The sequence below is a fragment of the Apodemus sylvaticus genome, chromosome 3 (assembly GCF_947179515.1).
Source record: "Apodemus sylvaticus chromosome 3, mApoSyl1.1, whole genome shotgun sequence".
Lineage (NCBI taxonomy): Eukaryota > Metazoa > Chordata > Mammalia > Rodentia > Muridae > Apodemus > Apodemus sylvaticus.
In genome coordinates this window covers 58,326,925-58,341,531 of record NC_067474.1, presented here as the reverse complement: position 1 = coordinate 58,341,531, position 14,607 = coordinate 58,326,925, and the positions used below count along the sequence as shown (strand labels likewise).

Sequence of the window (14,607 nt, the reverse complement as noted above, 5' to 3'; positions counted from 1 at the left end):
CGTGGCTCAGCTAGGCCTCTGTCAGCCAAATCAAGTTGATGATAATGTATCCGTATGGTTTTGAATGCCACAGAGGCAACCTTTTGTCTAATAAATCCTATCAATCGATTTAACATAAAGGGTCCTAAAATAGCTAATAAAAGCACACAAAGCAAGGGCCCAACAAGGGGCATCAGGAGGGAAAACATGGAGGATTCCCACCAATCAGTGGCAGCTCTAGAAAATTTCTGTCTCTGTAGATCCTCACTCAGCTTATGGAGTTTATGCACCTGTAATTCTATCAGGCCAGATTCATAACATAACAGCAACATTCTTCTTTAAGAAAAAGGCAGGTTCCACCCTTCTCCACTGTAAGAAGGTCTAAGGCATAGCGATTCTTGCCAGGTAACTTGGGCAGGTGAGGTTATTTGCCTTTGCAGGGAAGCCAGAGATTCAGCAGAAGCCTCTATAGCTAATTCACATCATTCAGCTAACTTATTGGTGACTACAGTAGAATGTCCCAAGGATCCACCTGCCAATCCAGCAGCCACCACAGGGAAAGTCTGATTACAAAATTAGAAAATTACAAAAGTCAGGGAAAGGCTGATTACAAAGGGCAAAAATAATGCACATTTCTCTCTTTTGAAATGTTCAGAAGACATAAAAAAATCTGCAGGGGTATGAAAAGTTAGTTGAGGAATCAAGGTAACAAGGAGGCACAACATGGAGGGATCTATATTTTTTGACAAGTATTTAGTGAGGGTGCCATTGCACCAAATAAAATATCCTCTTGTGGCAAAAATATCAGAAGATGGAGTCTGAGTAATAGTGCATTTTCCTTTTCCAAAGTCTGAATAACAAAAAGGAAATTTGGAAAATGGCCAATAGAGTTCAACCACAGGAATAGGAAAGGTCTTCATGGATTTTACTGTTGTAGAATTTAATGCAAAAGAAGAGACAGGAGGACTAAGGGTGGACAGCCCAACACAGCACACAAAAAACATGAGGAGAGGTTTCCCAATCCTGAAACATTGGCCAACATCAGCCCTTCTCTCAAGAGGGAAATCCAAGAAAATGGATGAGTACCAGGAGAGACAGAAAGCTGGCTATTAAGCTCTCATTCTGCATTTAAAATGTTAGAATAGACAATGTTAGAATAAACAGCAGATTGTACTTGAATAAGAGAGCACCAGATATAAATCCTGCTGCTAGGCAGACTTTCTTTCCTGCTCATATCCATGGCTCCTTGTACAGGAGAAGTCCAGCGGCTATCCCAAGGGTCCCAGACAACCAAAGTAAATCCTGTGGATGTCTTAAAGAAAACAAAGGGCAGGCCACGTTCTACCTTGTCTACACTTGAAATCTGTAAAATTTAAATATATGGCCTTTTGACACCCTGAAGGGAGACGATCAGCAGTAGATAATATCTCCCCTTTAATCTGTTTATAATCTGTCCAATTTTCAGCTAAATAAAATTGCCATGGAAAGAGGGATGTTGTGTATGCAGATGTCTGTGATGTTAGCATTAGTAGGAGGCATCAAAGAGTGTCGAGGACATCGGCCACTTTCAATGATTATAATCAACATCATTCTCTATCCCAGCATCAGCATACTCTCGCAGCTAGAATGCACCTTTGGCATCCTGCAGAAAAAACACAAACACACCCTCTTCCCCACACTCAGAGAGTTCCTTGGCATTGACATTTTAAAATTTTTGTGGTGTACAGAGATATGAGTCTCCCCTCTTTTATTTATAAAAATATTGTTTTAAAGTTCCATAGGCCTGTTCCACAATATCTTGTCCTTGAGGATTATAAGGAATCTCAGTAATGTGACTAATATTAAATTGTTAACAAAATATTTCAAATGACTGACTGTAATAGTCAGTTATAATATGTCTTAATCTGATTTGAAACATTTAGTATAGAAAAACAACATAGGCAATGACTAATTTTATTTTTAGTTGCTTCTCCTGTTAAAACAGTTGTAACTAGAAAGCTTGAAAGGCTGTCAGTAGTCATATGTATATTTTTTAATTTTTTTTAAACCAGAAATACGAGTTACATCTATTTGTCTTGATTAGTTATGAGTCTTCAAGGATTAACACTATTATGTGGTACATGAAGAAATTGAGGACACTGAGGACAAAACATGTGCTCTAATTATATATGTTTTTATTCCATTAGATGGGCTGTTTATAAATATAGCAAATGTATTTTTTATTGGCTGCATGCATACATTTACAAAAGTATGCATAGAGGCAAATTCTAAAAACTTGTCTTTGGAATAATGATTATCAAATTTGCCTAAAAAGTTTGCTATGCAATAGGCCAAATATTAGTATTCTGCAATAACCAATGTAATTTCTGTTTGGACTAAGGAATAAATATTTCATCAAGTTCTTTTATCAAATATTTTTATGATTCTATCTTATAATTTTGTATTAACATAGCAACAAATTTATAATAGGGTGTTTAAACTTTACTTGGAGATGAGTAAATATGAATTTACATTAATGGTCCCTTTTGCCAAAGGACTGCTGTGAAACAGCCAACAATTGACTTTTTTGTAAAGTTAATTATCCCTCATCAGTTAATTGTCCAGGGGATTAGGATTTGTATTCCCCTTGAGACTACCAAACAGAGGTTTAAGTTCCCCCTTGGCAAGTTTAAGGTGAGGTCTTAACAAATTAACATTTTTTAAAAAAGCTTTTGAAAATCATTTAAATCAAATAAACTATCTTTTCTTATTTGAATTTTCTGTGCCACAATTTATTTAGGATATAACCGATCTACTTGTCTGATTTTTTTTTTTTTTTTTTTTTTTTTACAAATATGGATGAGTTAAAATCCTGAGCTTGTGATTGAATTGTAAACTGCAACTAATGGAACATTGGCAATTTAAATATTTTTAAGTTTCTTTTGTAATATTAAAGCATGCCCATTATTTTGAAGAACAAAACTCAGTTTTTTAAATAATCTATTTTCTTTAAAATTAATATCAAGAACATTACTTTTACATACAAAGTTTGACTGCCAGTTAAGAGTACATTGTTTTAAATTCTATCTTTTATAAGTCTAGTTTCTAGGATAATTACATAAATATTACCTCAATTTAGAAGTGTCTTTAGAGACCTGTTTTTCTGGGTTGGCTCATGCCATGTGTTCTTTAGAATGACTCCAGCCCCGAGTTACCAGTTTTAAGCTAACTTTCTGTTATCAGTGTTAAAAATTTTTTATCATATCTAATAACTTACAAATCAATACTCTATAACCAAGACATGTAAAACATATTTATATCTTAAAAACCAGTCAGAAACAAAAGTGAAGTGGCTATAAACATATACTTACTTAAACCAGACAGAAGTTTCTTACATTTTTTAACTGTAATTTCAAGAGAAAAGCACCTTGTCTCTTGCTGAACCCAATAAACACAATCACAGAGGTTTTTCTAGGAAAAAAACAGCCATCAGCTCTCTCACCAAAGATGAAAAGCTGTTGGCCCCTTTAAGTGTGGCTGGTGTAGATAATCAGCCCCAAGCAGGGCTTCTCCAGCTGCACTTGACTCCCAGCCACAGTGCAGGGTAACTTATCCGTTTCTCTTGTGCAAACTGAGACTGCCTTTTAAACAAGTTAAACAAATCAAACCGTTGACAGCCAGCAGATAAAGTTTTAAGCATTTTTTTAAACATGAAACACAGACAACAATCATTCAAACAACAAACCAAAAACAAATTGACAGACCTATGGACAGACATATGGTGCACCAAGGACAGACAATAGACAGGGAAGAGAACTTGATGTCCCAAAGAGATCCAGATATCCTAACCAGAACTAAGGATATCTCCATTAGGATCCAGAGAGGATGTAGGACTTCTCCCACTTTCCTCTCGTCCCCAGGAGAACTCTGAAATAGCATTTAACCATTTTCTTTCTTTTGATACAACGTCCCAGACATGGAACAACTGCTTTTCAGAAACCTACTCTTTCTCTCTCTCTTTCTCTCTTGTTCAAGATCTAACTCTTTATCTCTTCCTTCTTCTGGGAATTCTGCCAGAGAAGGGAGAGGAGGCACAGTGACAGCTACTGATAGTTGCTCTCCAGAGCCCTGTTTTTCTAACCTCTCCAATTTCTTCTCAACATGTATAAGTTTTTCATTTATATATTTACCATTCCTACTTCTGAGAGTCATGCACAGTATAAATATACTTGAGCTAAGATTTTTTCTAGCATCTGTTTTTTATTTTTGTTTTTTATTTTTTAGTCTTTTTATTTTATTTATTTTATATAAAAATAAAACATTTGTGAAGATGTTATTTTTTAACCCTTATTCTTCACACCTTGAGGGCCTCCTTGAGACCATAAAGAAAAGCCTCCTGCTTTACTTAATGCCTGTCCCATAATGCGTCGCCTGAGTTACCCCAGATCTGCCACAGATGGGCATTTCTGTGGTGACCAACTTATCCCAGATCTCCTACAAACAAGCGCCTCCGTGATGACCAATTATCCCAGATCTCCCACAGACAAGCATTTCTGTGGTGACCAATTATCCCAGATCTCCCACAGACAAGCATTTCTGTGGTGACCAATTACCTCAGATCTCCCACACCGCTTGCTTCCGTGGTGACCAACTACGACCTGATGAGTCAGTGGTTCCAAATGATGAGCGGCCGCTCCTTTAAGACAACGTTCTCTGTGATCCTTACTCAGGAAGGGGCCCTATGTTGGGCGCCAGCTGCCCTGGCCTGCGGGGGTTTTCAACAGGGGATCCTAGGAGAGAAGGGTAGAGAAATAGAGGCAGGAGATGGGAAGGACGAGGCCAAGACCAACTTTGTTTAGGGCTTCAAAAACTGTATTTTCTCTAGGAACGTACATAGGCAGGGGAAGAAGCAAGGCAAGTGGGATTTTCTGCGTAGCCCAGGCATTCAGCCAAGGTGAATCTCTGGCAGCTGTAAGATGTTTCTTCTGGCAGGGCGCAGTGACCATTGACCACCCAATTTCTCCAAGGTCTGTAGCTGAGGAGAAGTCAAAACCTAAGCTTATCTTTAAAATGAACTCTAAACATAAAGTAAGGTCAGTTTGGCTCCTGGCACTTTGGTAGTCAGAAGACAGTGTCCAATTCTCCAGAGCTATAGTTAACCAGCAGTTGTAGGTGCAGAAACTGAATTTGGGTCCTTTGGAAGAGCAGCAAATGCTCTTAGCAGAGTCAGCTCTGCAGCCCGCTGCTCCCATCCATACCTTGTTTTTCAATGATGTATCTTCACTGGTGAAACTACTCGGTTCTTGACATTCACCTACATCAGAGCTATCCATTCTGTGACCCTCGGAAAGATTACTTCAACTTACTGCTCTCTACTGACCTGCCTGGCTTGCCAGGTTGAGGAGCATCATTTTCAGACTTTTCTTTGTTATTGTGTTTATTACCCACATTTGAAGGGTCAGAGCCTTGGGCGTGGTGGTCTCATCAAGATGGCTTTGCCACTTGTCCCCAGTAAGACAGTTAAAAAGAAAAGTAATACAGATGAATTCACTGTGGCCCCTTTAGAAGAGGTTAAAGAGGTCCAGTGACTTCCAGCCCTTGTTAGGAGCCCTGGCATGAGAGTTTGGTTTAAACATAGCGTGGGTGATATCCATAATTGAACAGCCCCAGGTCTCAGTGTAGTTGTTGGCACCATTAACCCATCTTTTCTATAACTCTAGAAAATAACTCTATAGTTATTTTCTATATAACTCTAGTTATATATAGGGCTCTAGTCTATAACTCTCGGGATCTGTTGTTTCATTAATCTGACAGCACGTGTGCCTGTCTCTATGGCTTCTCTCCTGCCAGGATAGTGCAGCGCCTCTTCTGTTTCCTATATTGTTTCCCTTGTTGTTTGTTGGTTTTGTTTTCTTAGCTTGCTTAAGTTACAACCTTTAGTAATTTTCTGAGACAGGAGAGATAAGAGATACCCTTTGAATTCTTGCTTCTCTGAAATGCCTTAGTTTACCATCATAATTAATTAGTAGGCTAAGAGTGAGTTCTCTGTTGGAAATTATTTTATTGGAGAATTTTGAAGGAATTATCTTTTAACCTGCAGTATTGCTTTGAAAGAGTCTAATGCTAATTTTATCTCAATTCATCGTAAATCTGCCACTAATATCCCATCACTGACTCCCAAACTCACTTTTTTTTAATTTCAGGTTTTATAATATTGATAGATGAAGGCTTCATAATATTGATTGATGATTTGTGTGTTTGTGCACACACAGTTCAGAGGACAACTTGCAGTTACCATTTCTCTCCCAGGACTGAACCAGGTCCTGGCAGGCAGTGCCTCAGCTCCTCAGCCTCTCAGCTCCTCACCAGACCCTGCATTATTTTCCAAATGAATCACTTTTCTATTCCATTTTCTGTCTGAGGTTAGAGTTAGGCTTCATTAGCGAATCTGTTGTTCAAGTTTGTTTCTCCTTAGTCTTAATCTGGGAGATTTGCTCAATCATTTTCTTCCAAGTATTAGTATTAGTATTCTTTGCCATTTTGAATACCCAGTACTTTTTCTTTCCCTTCCCTGCTTTTGCCCATTTCTTTCCTCTCATTTCCTTCTCTCCCCTCCACCACAGGCTAGCTTTGACCTCTCAGTATGCCTGCTCCAGCCTCACTGGTGCTAGGATGAGTCATATGCCATCACAGCCATTCAGTAAGAACACTAGCTGGTCTTCGAGAAGATCCAGCTCAATGCCCAGCACCCATCTGGAGGCTCACAACTATCTCCGACTTGAGTTCAGGCCATCCAGTGACTTCTGTCTCCACAAGCACCAGGCATGCACACGGTTCACAGATGTACACACAGACAGAACACCCTTACATGTAAGATAAATAAATCATTTTTTAAAAAAGAAAGAAAAAGCCTTTTATTGCATGAATGTGCTGTCTTACCTGAGGATATTGATCATAGGTGCCTTGTTTTGTTTTGGCCTCAGTTTCCCCTTAAATCATTTGTTTGTTTGGGAACAGTTCCAGATGTTCCCTGACACTGTTCTGTTTATTTAGTACTTTGCTATCATCAGAATTATTATCCCATTTTATGTGTTAGGAGTATTTTTCCTGCATGTGTGTGTGCATCGCATGTGTGCCTGGTGTCAGTGGAGTCCAGAAGAGGGTGTCAGATGCGCTGTGAGCTGGGGCTGCAGACCGTCGTGAGCTGCCACACAGGGATCACCTGTGTCCTCTGAAGAGCGGCCAGTGCTCCTAACCAGGGAGCCGTCATCCCTCCACCCCGGTGCTTGGCATTGTATTCGAGCGTTGCTTTCTCCTTCCCAGTGTGTGCCGCTCCTTCACAGTCAGAGTAGAAGTGAAGCCTTGGCGGGTTGGAAGCTGAGTGGTCCGTGAAGTGGAGATGCTTTGACATATGGGACCCAAGTATGTTATTGGGCTTCCCATTTATCCTACACATACAAAAGTCCGGTCTCCCTGGGAAGTATGAGCGGCCACCCATGCTGTTAGGCACTGAGCAGGTAGAGGTGGGAGTGGTGGAGGGGAGGTGTGCAGCCCTTAACTCAGAGCTTCTCTTCCCCACATCACTCTCCGGGGGCCCTCGGGAGAGTCTGCTTCAGCACCCCAAGCCTGGAAGAGCTCTTCCCCAGCAAGCCTTCAGCACCCCCTTCCCAGCTGTCAGAGGCAGGAGCTCCGTGCTCGTCCCTGTTGCGGGACATCTTATCATGGCGATAGTTGACTGTTTATTAGTCCTTTCTCCCTGAGGGTGTAGATCCATCTTGTCATCCTTTTCTCTATAGTACTAGACTTGCTAGGTGTCCTGCGTTCATGTCTGTGTCCCAGGCTTAGCAGTTCATTCATTCAGATAGATCCGTCCTCAAAGCCAGGGGTTTCTTCCCTGGAGAGGGCAAAATGGACTGTTTCTATTTCTGTGGAGATTCTATAGGAAGGCACAGAAGTGCCTCATTGGTTATTGACCTTGTCTGTCTAACTACAGGAGGAGTTAGACAGGACCCACCCCCAGCCTGGCGTACAGACTCTAAATGAGTGGGTGACTACAATGCTCCTAGAAGATGTAGTCATTTCTTAGATAAAAATAAGCAAGCTTTTATTTCAAATAACTTCAAGAAATATGCAGATATTTACTAGGTCAAGGCTCAGCATTAAAAAACCATGTGGGCCCTTTTTTTTCTCTTGAACTTGTTTAAATAAAAACTTTCAAGTATATTTAAAAACATACTTTTAAAATAAATTTACTGTTTAATTGGTAAATATTACCATATGTTTAAAAAACACTACTTTTCAAAATAAATAACACATTCTACCTAAGGAAGAATCATTTAATTTTATCAACTATTAGTGATGTTGTGGGCAGTCATTTTTGCTTCGTTTTGTAGATGCCTGTGGTTTCTGAAAGTGTGGCTTTGGGTCAGGATTATTCGTGCCTCACTTTTCTATTATTTTATATATTTTTTTTAAATAGGTAAAATAGAGAACTTTAATATGTCAAAGTCCTTTGATACGATACTTCCAATATAGACATGTTAAATCTACAAAACTTCATAAGACCAAGGCTTAATCTTTTTTTAATTTTCTATTATTTTTAAGATACAATCTATTGTTTTGTGCATTATAATGTATTACTGTAAAACATTTTCCCCGTGTAATCCATGTGCTTGTGGCAGGTTTGTAAGTTAGGACACAGAGCACAATTGAACTTGATGACATTCCTGTCACACACTGGGGTCCTCCGCCCCAGCTCCGACTCAGGGTTAACTGTACGTTTACCTTTGTGGACCCTGGCTTTATTTTATTTTTTAGCTTTATTTTTTTCATCCATATTAGTGTTTACCTCCATATGTCTTTGTTCCGTGTGTTTAGTAGCCAGAGTCCAGAAGAGGTCATCAGTTCCCCTGGAACTGGAGTTGCAGAGGTTGTGAGGCGCTATGTGGGTGCTGGGAATTGAATTGGGGTCCTGTGGAAGAGCAGTCAATGCTCTTAACTGCGAAGCCATCTCTCCAGCCCTGCTTTATACCTTTAAAAAACAAAAACAAAAACAAAATAACCCTCTCCAAAAGACAGTGTCTTCAGTGCTGGCTTCAGGCTACAGTAAGGGGCACATGTTTGCGGCCTGCTCCCGTCTCTGCAGCTGGTAATCTTCTCTGCTATCAGTTTGCCCTTTTCCCTGAGGTTGCTAAGGCTGCTGGAATTCACTGTTCTAGGGACTCCTGAATGCTAACGTTTCAGTGGAGCTTTTCTAGTAGAGACCTTCAGTGTTCTAGCAAGTTACACGAAGGGCTAAAGGATCTGGAGCTCCAGCTGCACTGGCTTTTGCTCCTTAGCTGACAAGGTCTTATATGCAGGCCCATTGTTAGACGTCACAAGCTTTAAAAGCTCCAAATGCGGCTCTTTTTTTTTTTTCTTTTTGGTTTTTCAAGACAGGGTTTCTCTGTGTAGCCCTGGCTGTCCTGGAACTCACTCTGTAGACCAGGCTGGCCTCGAACTCAGAAATCCGCCTGCCTCTGCCTCCCAAGTGCTGGGGTTAAAGGCGTGCGCCACCACGGCCCAGCTGCTGGCATTCTTTGAAATTGTTTAAAGCTGCACTTATTTGTGTGAGGACAGATGTCTCCGTGTCCCCGATGGGTGTTTAGTGATTACACCACAGCGTTTGGGCGTTGGTTCTCCCCTTCCTCCATGTGGGAGCCAGGGATGGAACTTAAGTTTGTTAAGCTGAGCATCAGAAGTATTAACTTATTGAACTTCTTGTCAGCCCTCACCCTCCCCGCCCCCACTTGTTTTTGTGACAGATTTCTCTGGGTAGCCCTGGCTGTCCTGCAACTCACTTTGTAGATCAGGCTGGCCTCAAACTCAGAGATCTGAGTGCTGAGATTAAAGGCTTGTGCACCATGACCTGGCTAACACACCTCTCCTAGTGCATTCTATGCTCTGGTTCTGAGTTAAGCTTTGTTAGGTCTTAACCCTTTTCTTCCTGTGTGTCTTCTGTAGGACAATGGATTTTCCTGGTCACTTTGAGCAGATCTTTCAGCAGCTGAACTACCAGAGACTTCACGGGCAGCTCTGTGACTGTGTCATTGTGGTGGGGAACAGGCATTTCAAAGCCCACCGCTCGGTGCTGGCAGCATGCAGCACGCACTTCCGAGCACTGTTCTCCGTGGCAGAAGGAGATCAAACCATGAACATGATCCAGCTGGATAGTGAGGTGGTGACAGCCGAGGCCTTTGCCGCCCTCATCGACATGATGTACACCTCCACCCTCATGCTGGGGGAGAGCAACGTTATGGATGTCTTATTGGCAGCCTCTCACCTGCACCTGAACTCTGTGGTTAAGGCATGCAAGCATTACCTGACCACAAGGACACTCCCCATGTCTCCCTCTAGTGAGCGCGTGCAGGAGCAGAGTGCCCGCATGCAGCGCTCCTTCATGCTGCAGCAGCTGGGACTGAGCATCGTGAGCTCAGCTCTCAGTTCCAGCCAGAGTGGCGAGGAGCCGTCAGCCCCCCTGAGCTCGTCCCTGCGCAGCAACCTGGACCAGCGCACACCCTTCCCCATGAGGCGCCTCCACAAGCGCAAGCAGTCCGTAGAGGAGCGGGCCCGCCAGCGCCTCAGATCCTCCATGGAGGAATCTGCCATTTCAGATGTTACTCCAGAGAGTGGGCCTTCAGGAGTTCATTCCCGTGAGGAATTCTTCTCACCGGATTCTCTGAAAATTGTGGATAATCCTAAACCCGATGGGATGGCCGACAACCAGGAAGACGGGGCTATGATGTTTGATCGGCCTTTTGGTGCTCAAGAAGATGCCCAAGTGCCCAGCCAGTCAGATGGCAGTGCTGGCAACATGGCCTCTCGTGCAACTCAGGTTGAAACTAGTTATGAACAAGAAGCTGTAGCTGAGAAAGGCAGTTTCCAGTGTGAAAACGCTGAGGTTGGCCTTGGGGAGAAAGAACACATGAGAGTAGTGGTGAAGTCGGAGCCCCTGAGCTCCCCCGAGCCGCAGGACGAGGTGAGCGACGTGACTTCCCAAGCAGAGGGCAGTGAGTCTGTGGAGGTGGAAGGGGTGGTGGTCAGTGCTGAGAAGATAGGCCTCAGCCCTGAAAGCAGTGACCGGAGCTTCTCAGATCCCCAGTCCAGCACCGACAGGGTCGGGGACATCCACATCCTGGAAGTCACAAATGATCTACAACATAAGACCTCTTTTAGTATTTCCAATTTCCTCACCAAGAGCAGAGGCAGTAACTTCAGTGCGAGTCAGAGCACTGATGACAACCTCCCAAACACCACCAGTGACTGTAGGCTGGAGGGCGAGGCCCCTTACCTGTTGAGTCCAGAGGCTGGGCCAGCTGGTGGGCCTTCCTCCGCCCCTGGTTCCCATGTAGAGAACCCGTTCAGTGAGCCTGCAGACTCGCACTTCGCCAGACCTATGCAGGAGGTGATGGGCCTGCCGTGTGTGCAGACCTCAGGCTACCAAGGAGAGCAATTTGGGATGGATTTTCCCAGGTCTGGCTTGGGTCTCCACTCTTCCTTCTCCAGGGCAATGATGGGTTCCCCAAGAGGAGGAGCCAGTAACTTCCCATACTACCGACGAATAGCTCCAAAAATGCCAGTGGTAACTTCTGTCAGGAGCTCGCAGATCTCTGAGAACTCAGCCAGTTCCCAGCTAATGATGAACGGGGCCACCTCATTTGAAAATGGCCACTCTTCCCAGCCTGGCCCTCCGCAGTTGACCAGGGCATCTGCTGATGTCTTGTCAAAGTGCAAGAAGGCCTTATCGGAGCACAATGTCTTGGTTGTGGAGGGAGCTCGAAAGTATGCCTGCAAAATCTGCTGTAAAACCTTCCTGACCCTGACGGACTGCAAGAAGCATATCCGGGTCCACACAGGAGAAAAGCCGTACGCCTGCCTCAAGTGTGGCAAAAGGTTCAGCCAGTCCAGCCACCTGTATAAACACTCGAAGACGACCTGCCTGCGGTGGCAGAGCAGCAACCTCCCCAGCACCCTGCTCTAATCCCCCTGCGAGACAGCACACAGGCCAGTTCTGCACTGAAAGTAAAATTGCTGTTGGCAGGCAGCCATTGCTACTGGACTCAGTCTCGCTGTCCAGTGGCTCTCATGAATTCCAGCCAGGAGTAAGCAGAGGACTGTTAGGTGTAGCCCTTACCCTGCGCATTTCTTAGGGTGGAGGAATGCAGTCATAAAGTAGGTTGTCATTGTTGTTTAGAGTATCGCATTTAAAGATGGAAGCGCAGAAAACATTTTAACACTTTTAAAGCTCTGTGAAGCATTTAATTAAATTTCCTGTAGCCTGGGATGGGAGTATTCTATCCCTGTGCAGCAATGCAAAACATACTTCTGTGTAACCAGGTGACTTGGTGCTATCTGAAAAAAAGGCCTGGAGGACAAGCCTGTCTGCCACAGATGGTTACAGTGTATCCTGAGCTGGTCCCAGGCTCAGGAAGTACTGTGGTGTATTTTTATCTGAGTTGCAGTCACAGGCGCTGCCCTTTGATGGTGCTCACATTGGGTCCAGGGAATACACCCTTGGACCAACAGGTATATAGACTTTTGAATACATCTCTACAGCATAAGTGTTTTGGTAACTTTCCTGTTTGTTTTAAGAACTACAGTCGTAATGGCGTGTGTACTTGTAGGAGTGACAGTGGGGTGCTTCTGTCTGTGCAGTGTTAGCAGGGTTTTAACCAATGTATATTTCTGATGCTGTTTTGTTTGATGTAAGTGGGTAAGTAGTGTCCGTCTTTATTCTGGTGATATGGAGTCCTGTGTGTGGGTTCTCACGGTGTATTTGCCTTCACTCCATCTGGATGCTCAAGGCCACCCAACGTCAGCTGCTCTTGACCATGTCACTTCTCACTCCCAAGCCCCGTAGAACACCTCTCCTGGGTGTAACCAGGCGCTGCCGCTGTGGTTTTGTTCCTCTTCTGTGCTAGGCTCTCAAAGCTACACCTCATCTTTCAGAGGTGTCGCTCCTTTAACTCAGCGTGGAGTCAAACTTAAATGTAGTGGTGTTCATGTCTCAGTTCTGGCAGCCTACAGCATAGAATTCACCAAAAATATACAAGATTCCTGGAGTGGCATTCAATTCTCTGTCCTCTACCTTGCTCTCCCCTGACAACCGTGCTGTCAGGGCTGCTGCATCCTGATGTGCACCCAGGAGAATAGCACAGGTTCATGCATATCTGTAAGCTCAAGCTGAACAAGAATTTTCTTCATACTTTTTTCAGAGATACCAAACCATTGTATACAATTCAGAGAAATTCATTGACTTTAGAGAGCCACATTATTTCTGTTTATCCTAAAACAAAAATGAGCATGTGTCTTCTCTTAACCTGGTGTGACCATGAATCTGTGGCTTGACCTGTAATGCTCTGAGGGCATGGCACCTGAACATCGCGATTCCCAGGGAAGAAAGCCCGGATGGAACGCTGGACTCCTGCTGAGCAGCGTGGGAAGGAGACCGCTGAAGGCAAGGGGTCACTTGAGAAATTGCTGTGTGGCTTATTGTCAGCAGTCCTGTTGAGACACCGTGGGTGTGGGTCTCCACCTACCTTCATAGGGATCAGTGGGAGTCAGGTGGGTCAGCATGGAGAACCAGCGCTACCCTGCTGGGCGAGGAGCCAATGCCACAGGCATAGAGTAGCAGCTGTCCTTCCTGTCTTAAGGATGTGGTGCTTCAAGTCTGCCCCTTACCTCGGCTTCCAGACAAGTGGACTTTGCTCTGGGGCCCGTCACTGGCACTCGATGGGGCCTGCCTCTCTGCTGCTGGGTGGACCTGGAATCTCATCTACCTCGTAGTCAGTCTCTACGTGTGAGAAGCAAGCTTGAGGCCAGCGTCCTCCGACATGCTGTAGCACTTAAAGATTCCCAAGGGTCCCTGGGAAACTAGCCCAGGGCTGCTGCGACCTGGAGTTTCACTGGGATTCTAACTGGGACTGGGGACCTGACTTGATTTTTAGCCTTAATTATAGCCCGGCATAATCATGTACAATCTTCTGGAGGTGGCATCAAGTGCAGAGGCACCCTGTCGGGTGCTAATGCTGGTCGAAACAGATTTTAAGATTAAAAATTTGTCATATTCATGCCTCTAAATGCATGGTTTCCTTTGCTTCGGTTTGGGTTGAAACAAAACAGGGCAGTGTATCTGTCCTGTACTGTGGCTAGGTCGTCTTCAAATCAGTCGAGCCTCCAAGACAGGAATGCGCCCATCCTTAGGTTGCTCCTGCCTCCACTGCAGCTGCCTGTGCTGTGGCTGTGTGGGAAGTTCTGCAGGGGCAGTGCTTGTGGCCTGGCCTTGGGGAGGAGGGAACAGTAGGTGATTTAACAGGAGCACCTACCCGGAGCACAGAGGGAGCAGCAGGTAGACACGGACAAGGATCACAACTGGGAATCCTGCCTTCACTACGGCTGACTGACTGGCGGTGCTGACTTGTGGTGGCCTCCCTTGCAGTTCTCTCCCCTTTGTAGTGTGCTCTCGCCGTGGTCACAGTGTTGGGCTCAGACCCTGTGTTTTTCTGGTTCTGCTTGTCCCTCAGGGAGAGAGAAGAGGGAATTTGGTTGAGGACAGTGTGGAAGGCAGAGCTGAGCAGATCCCAGAAGCCCGAGTCAGCGAACACAGAAGAT

The 14,607-nt window shown here is 44.3% G+C and overlaps 1 protein-coding gene and 1 long non-coding RNA gene across 4 annotated transcripts in view; one reads left to right on the top strand and one right to left on the bottom strand.

Annotated features, from left to right (window-relative positions):
- Positions 1-14,076, top strand: part of Zbtb5 (zinc finger and BTB domain containing 5) — a 29,753-nt gene extending 15,677 nt beyond the window's left edge. For all 3 annotated transcript variants that reach the window (XM_052176406.1, XM_052176407.1, XM_052176408.1), the window contains one exon: positions 9,961-14,076. In XM_052176406.1, the coding sequence (XP_052032366.1) occupies positions 9,965-11,977 (2,013 nt within the window). In that variant the 5' untranslated portion in view covers positions 9,961-9,964 and the 3' untranslated portion in view covers positions 11,978-14,076. The remainder of the gene's footprint in view (positions 1-9,960) is intronic.
- Positions 4,318-11,369, bottom strand: LOC127680745 (uncharacterized). Its single transcript, XR_007977009.1, has 3 exons — positions 11,288-11,369; positions 8,807-8,989; positions 4,318-7,852 (listed from the first exon to the last, which is right to left on the bottom strand). It is a non-coding gene; the product is annotated as an uncharacterized LOC127680745 (long non-coding RNA).
- Positions 14,077-14,607: the final 531 nt, after the last annotated feature.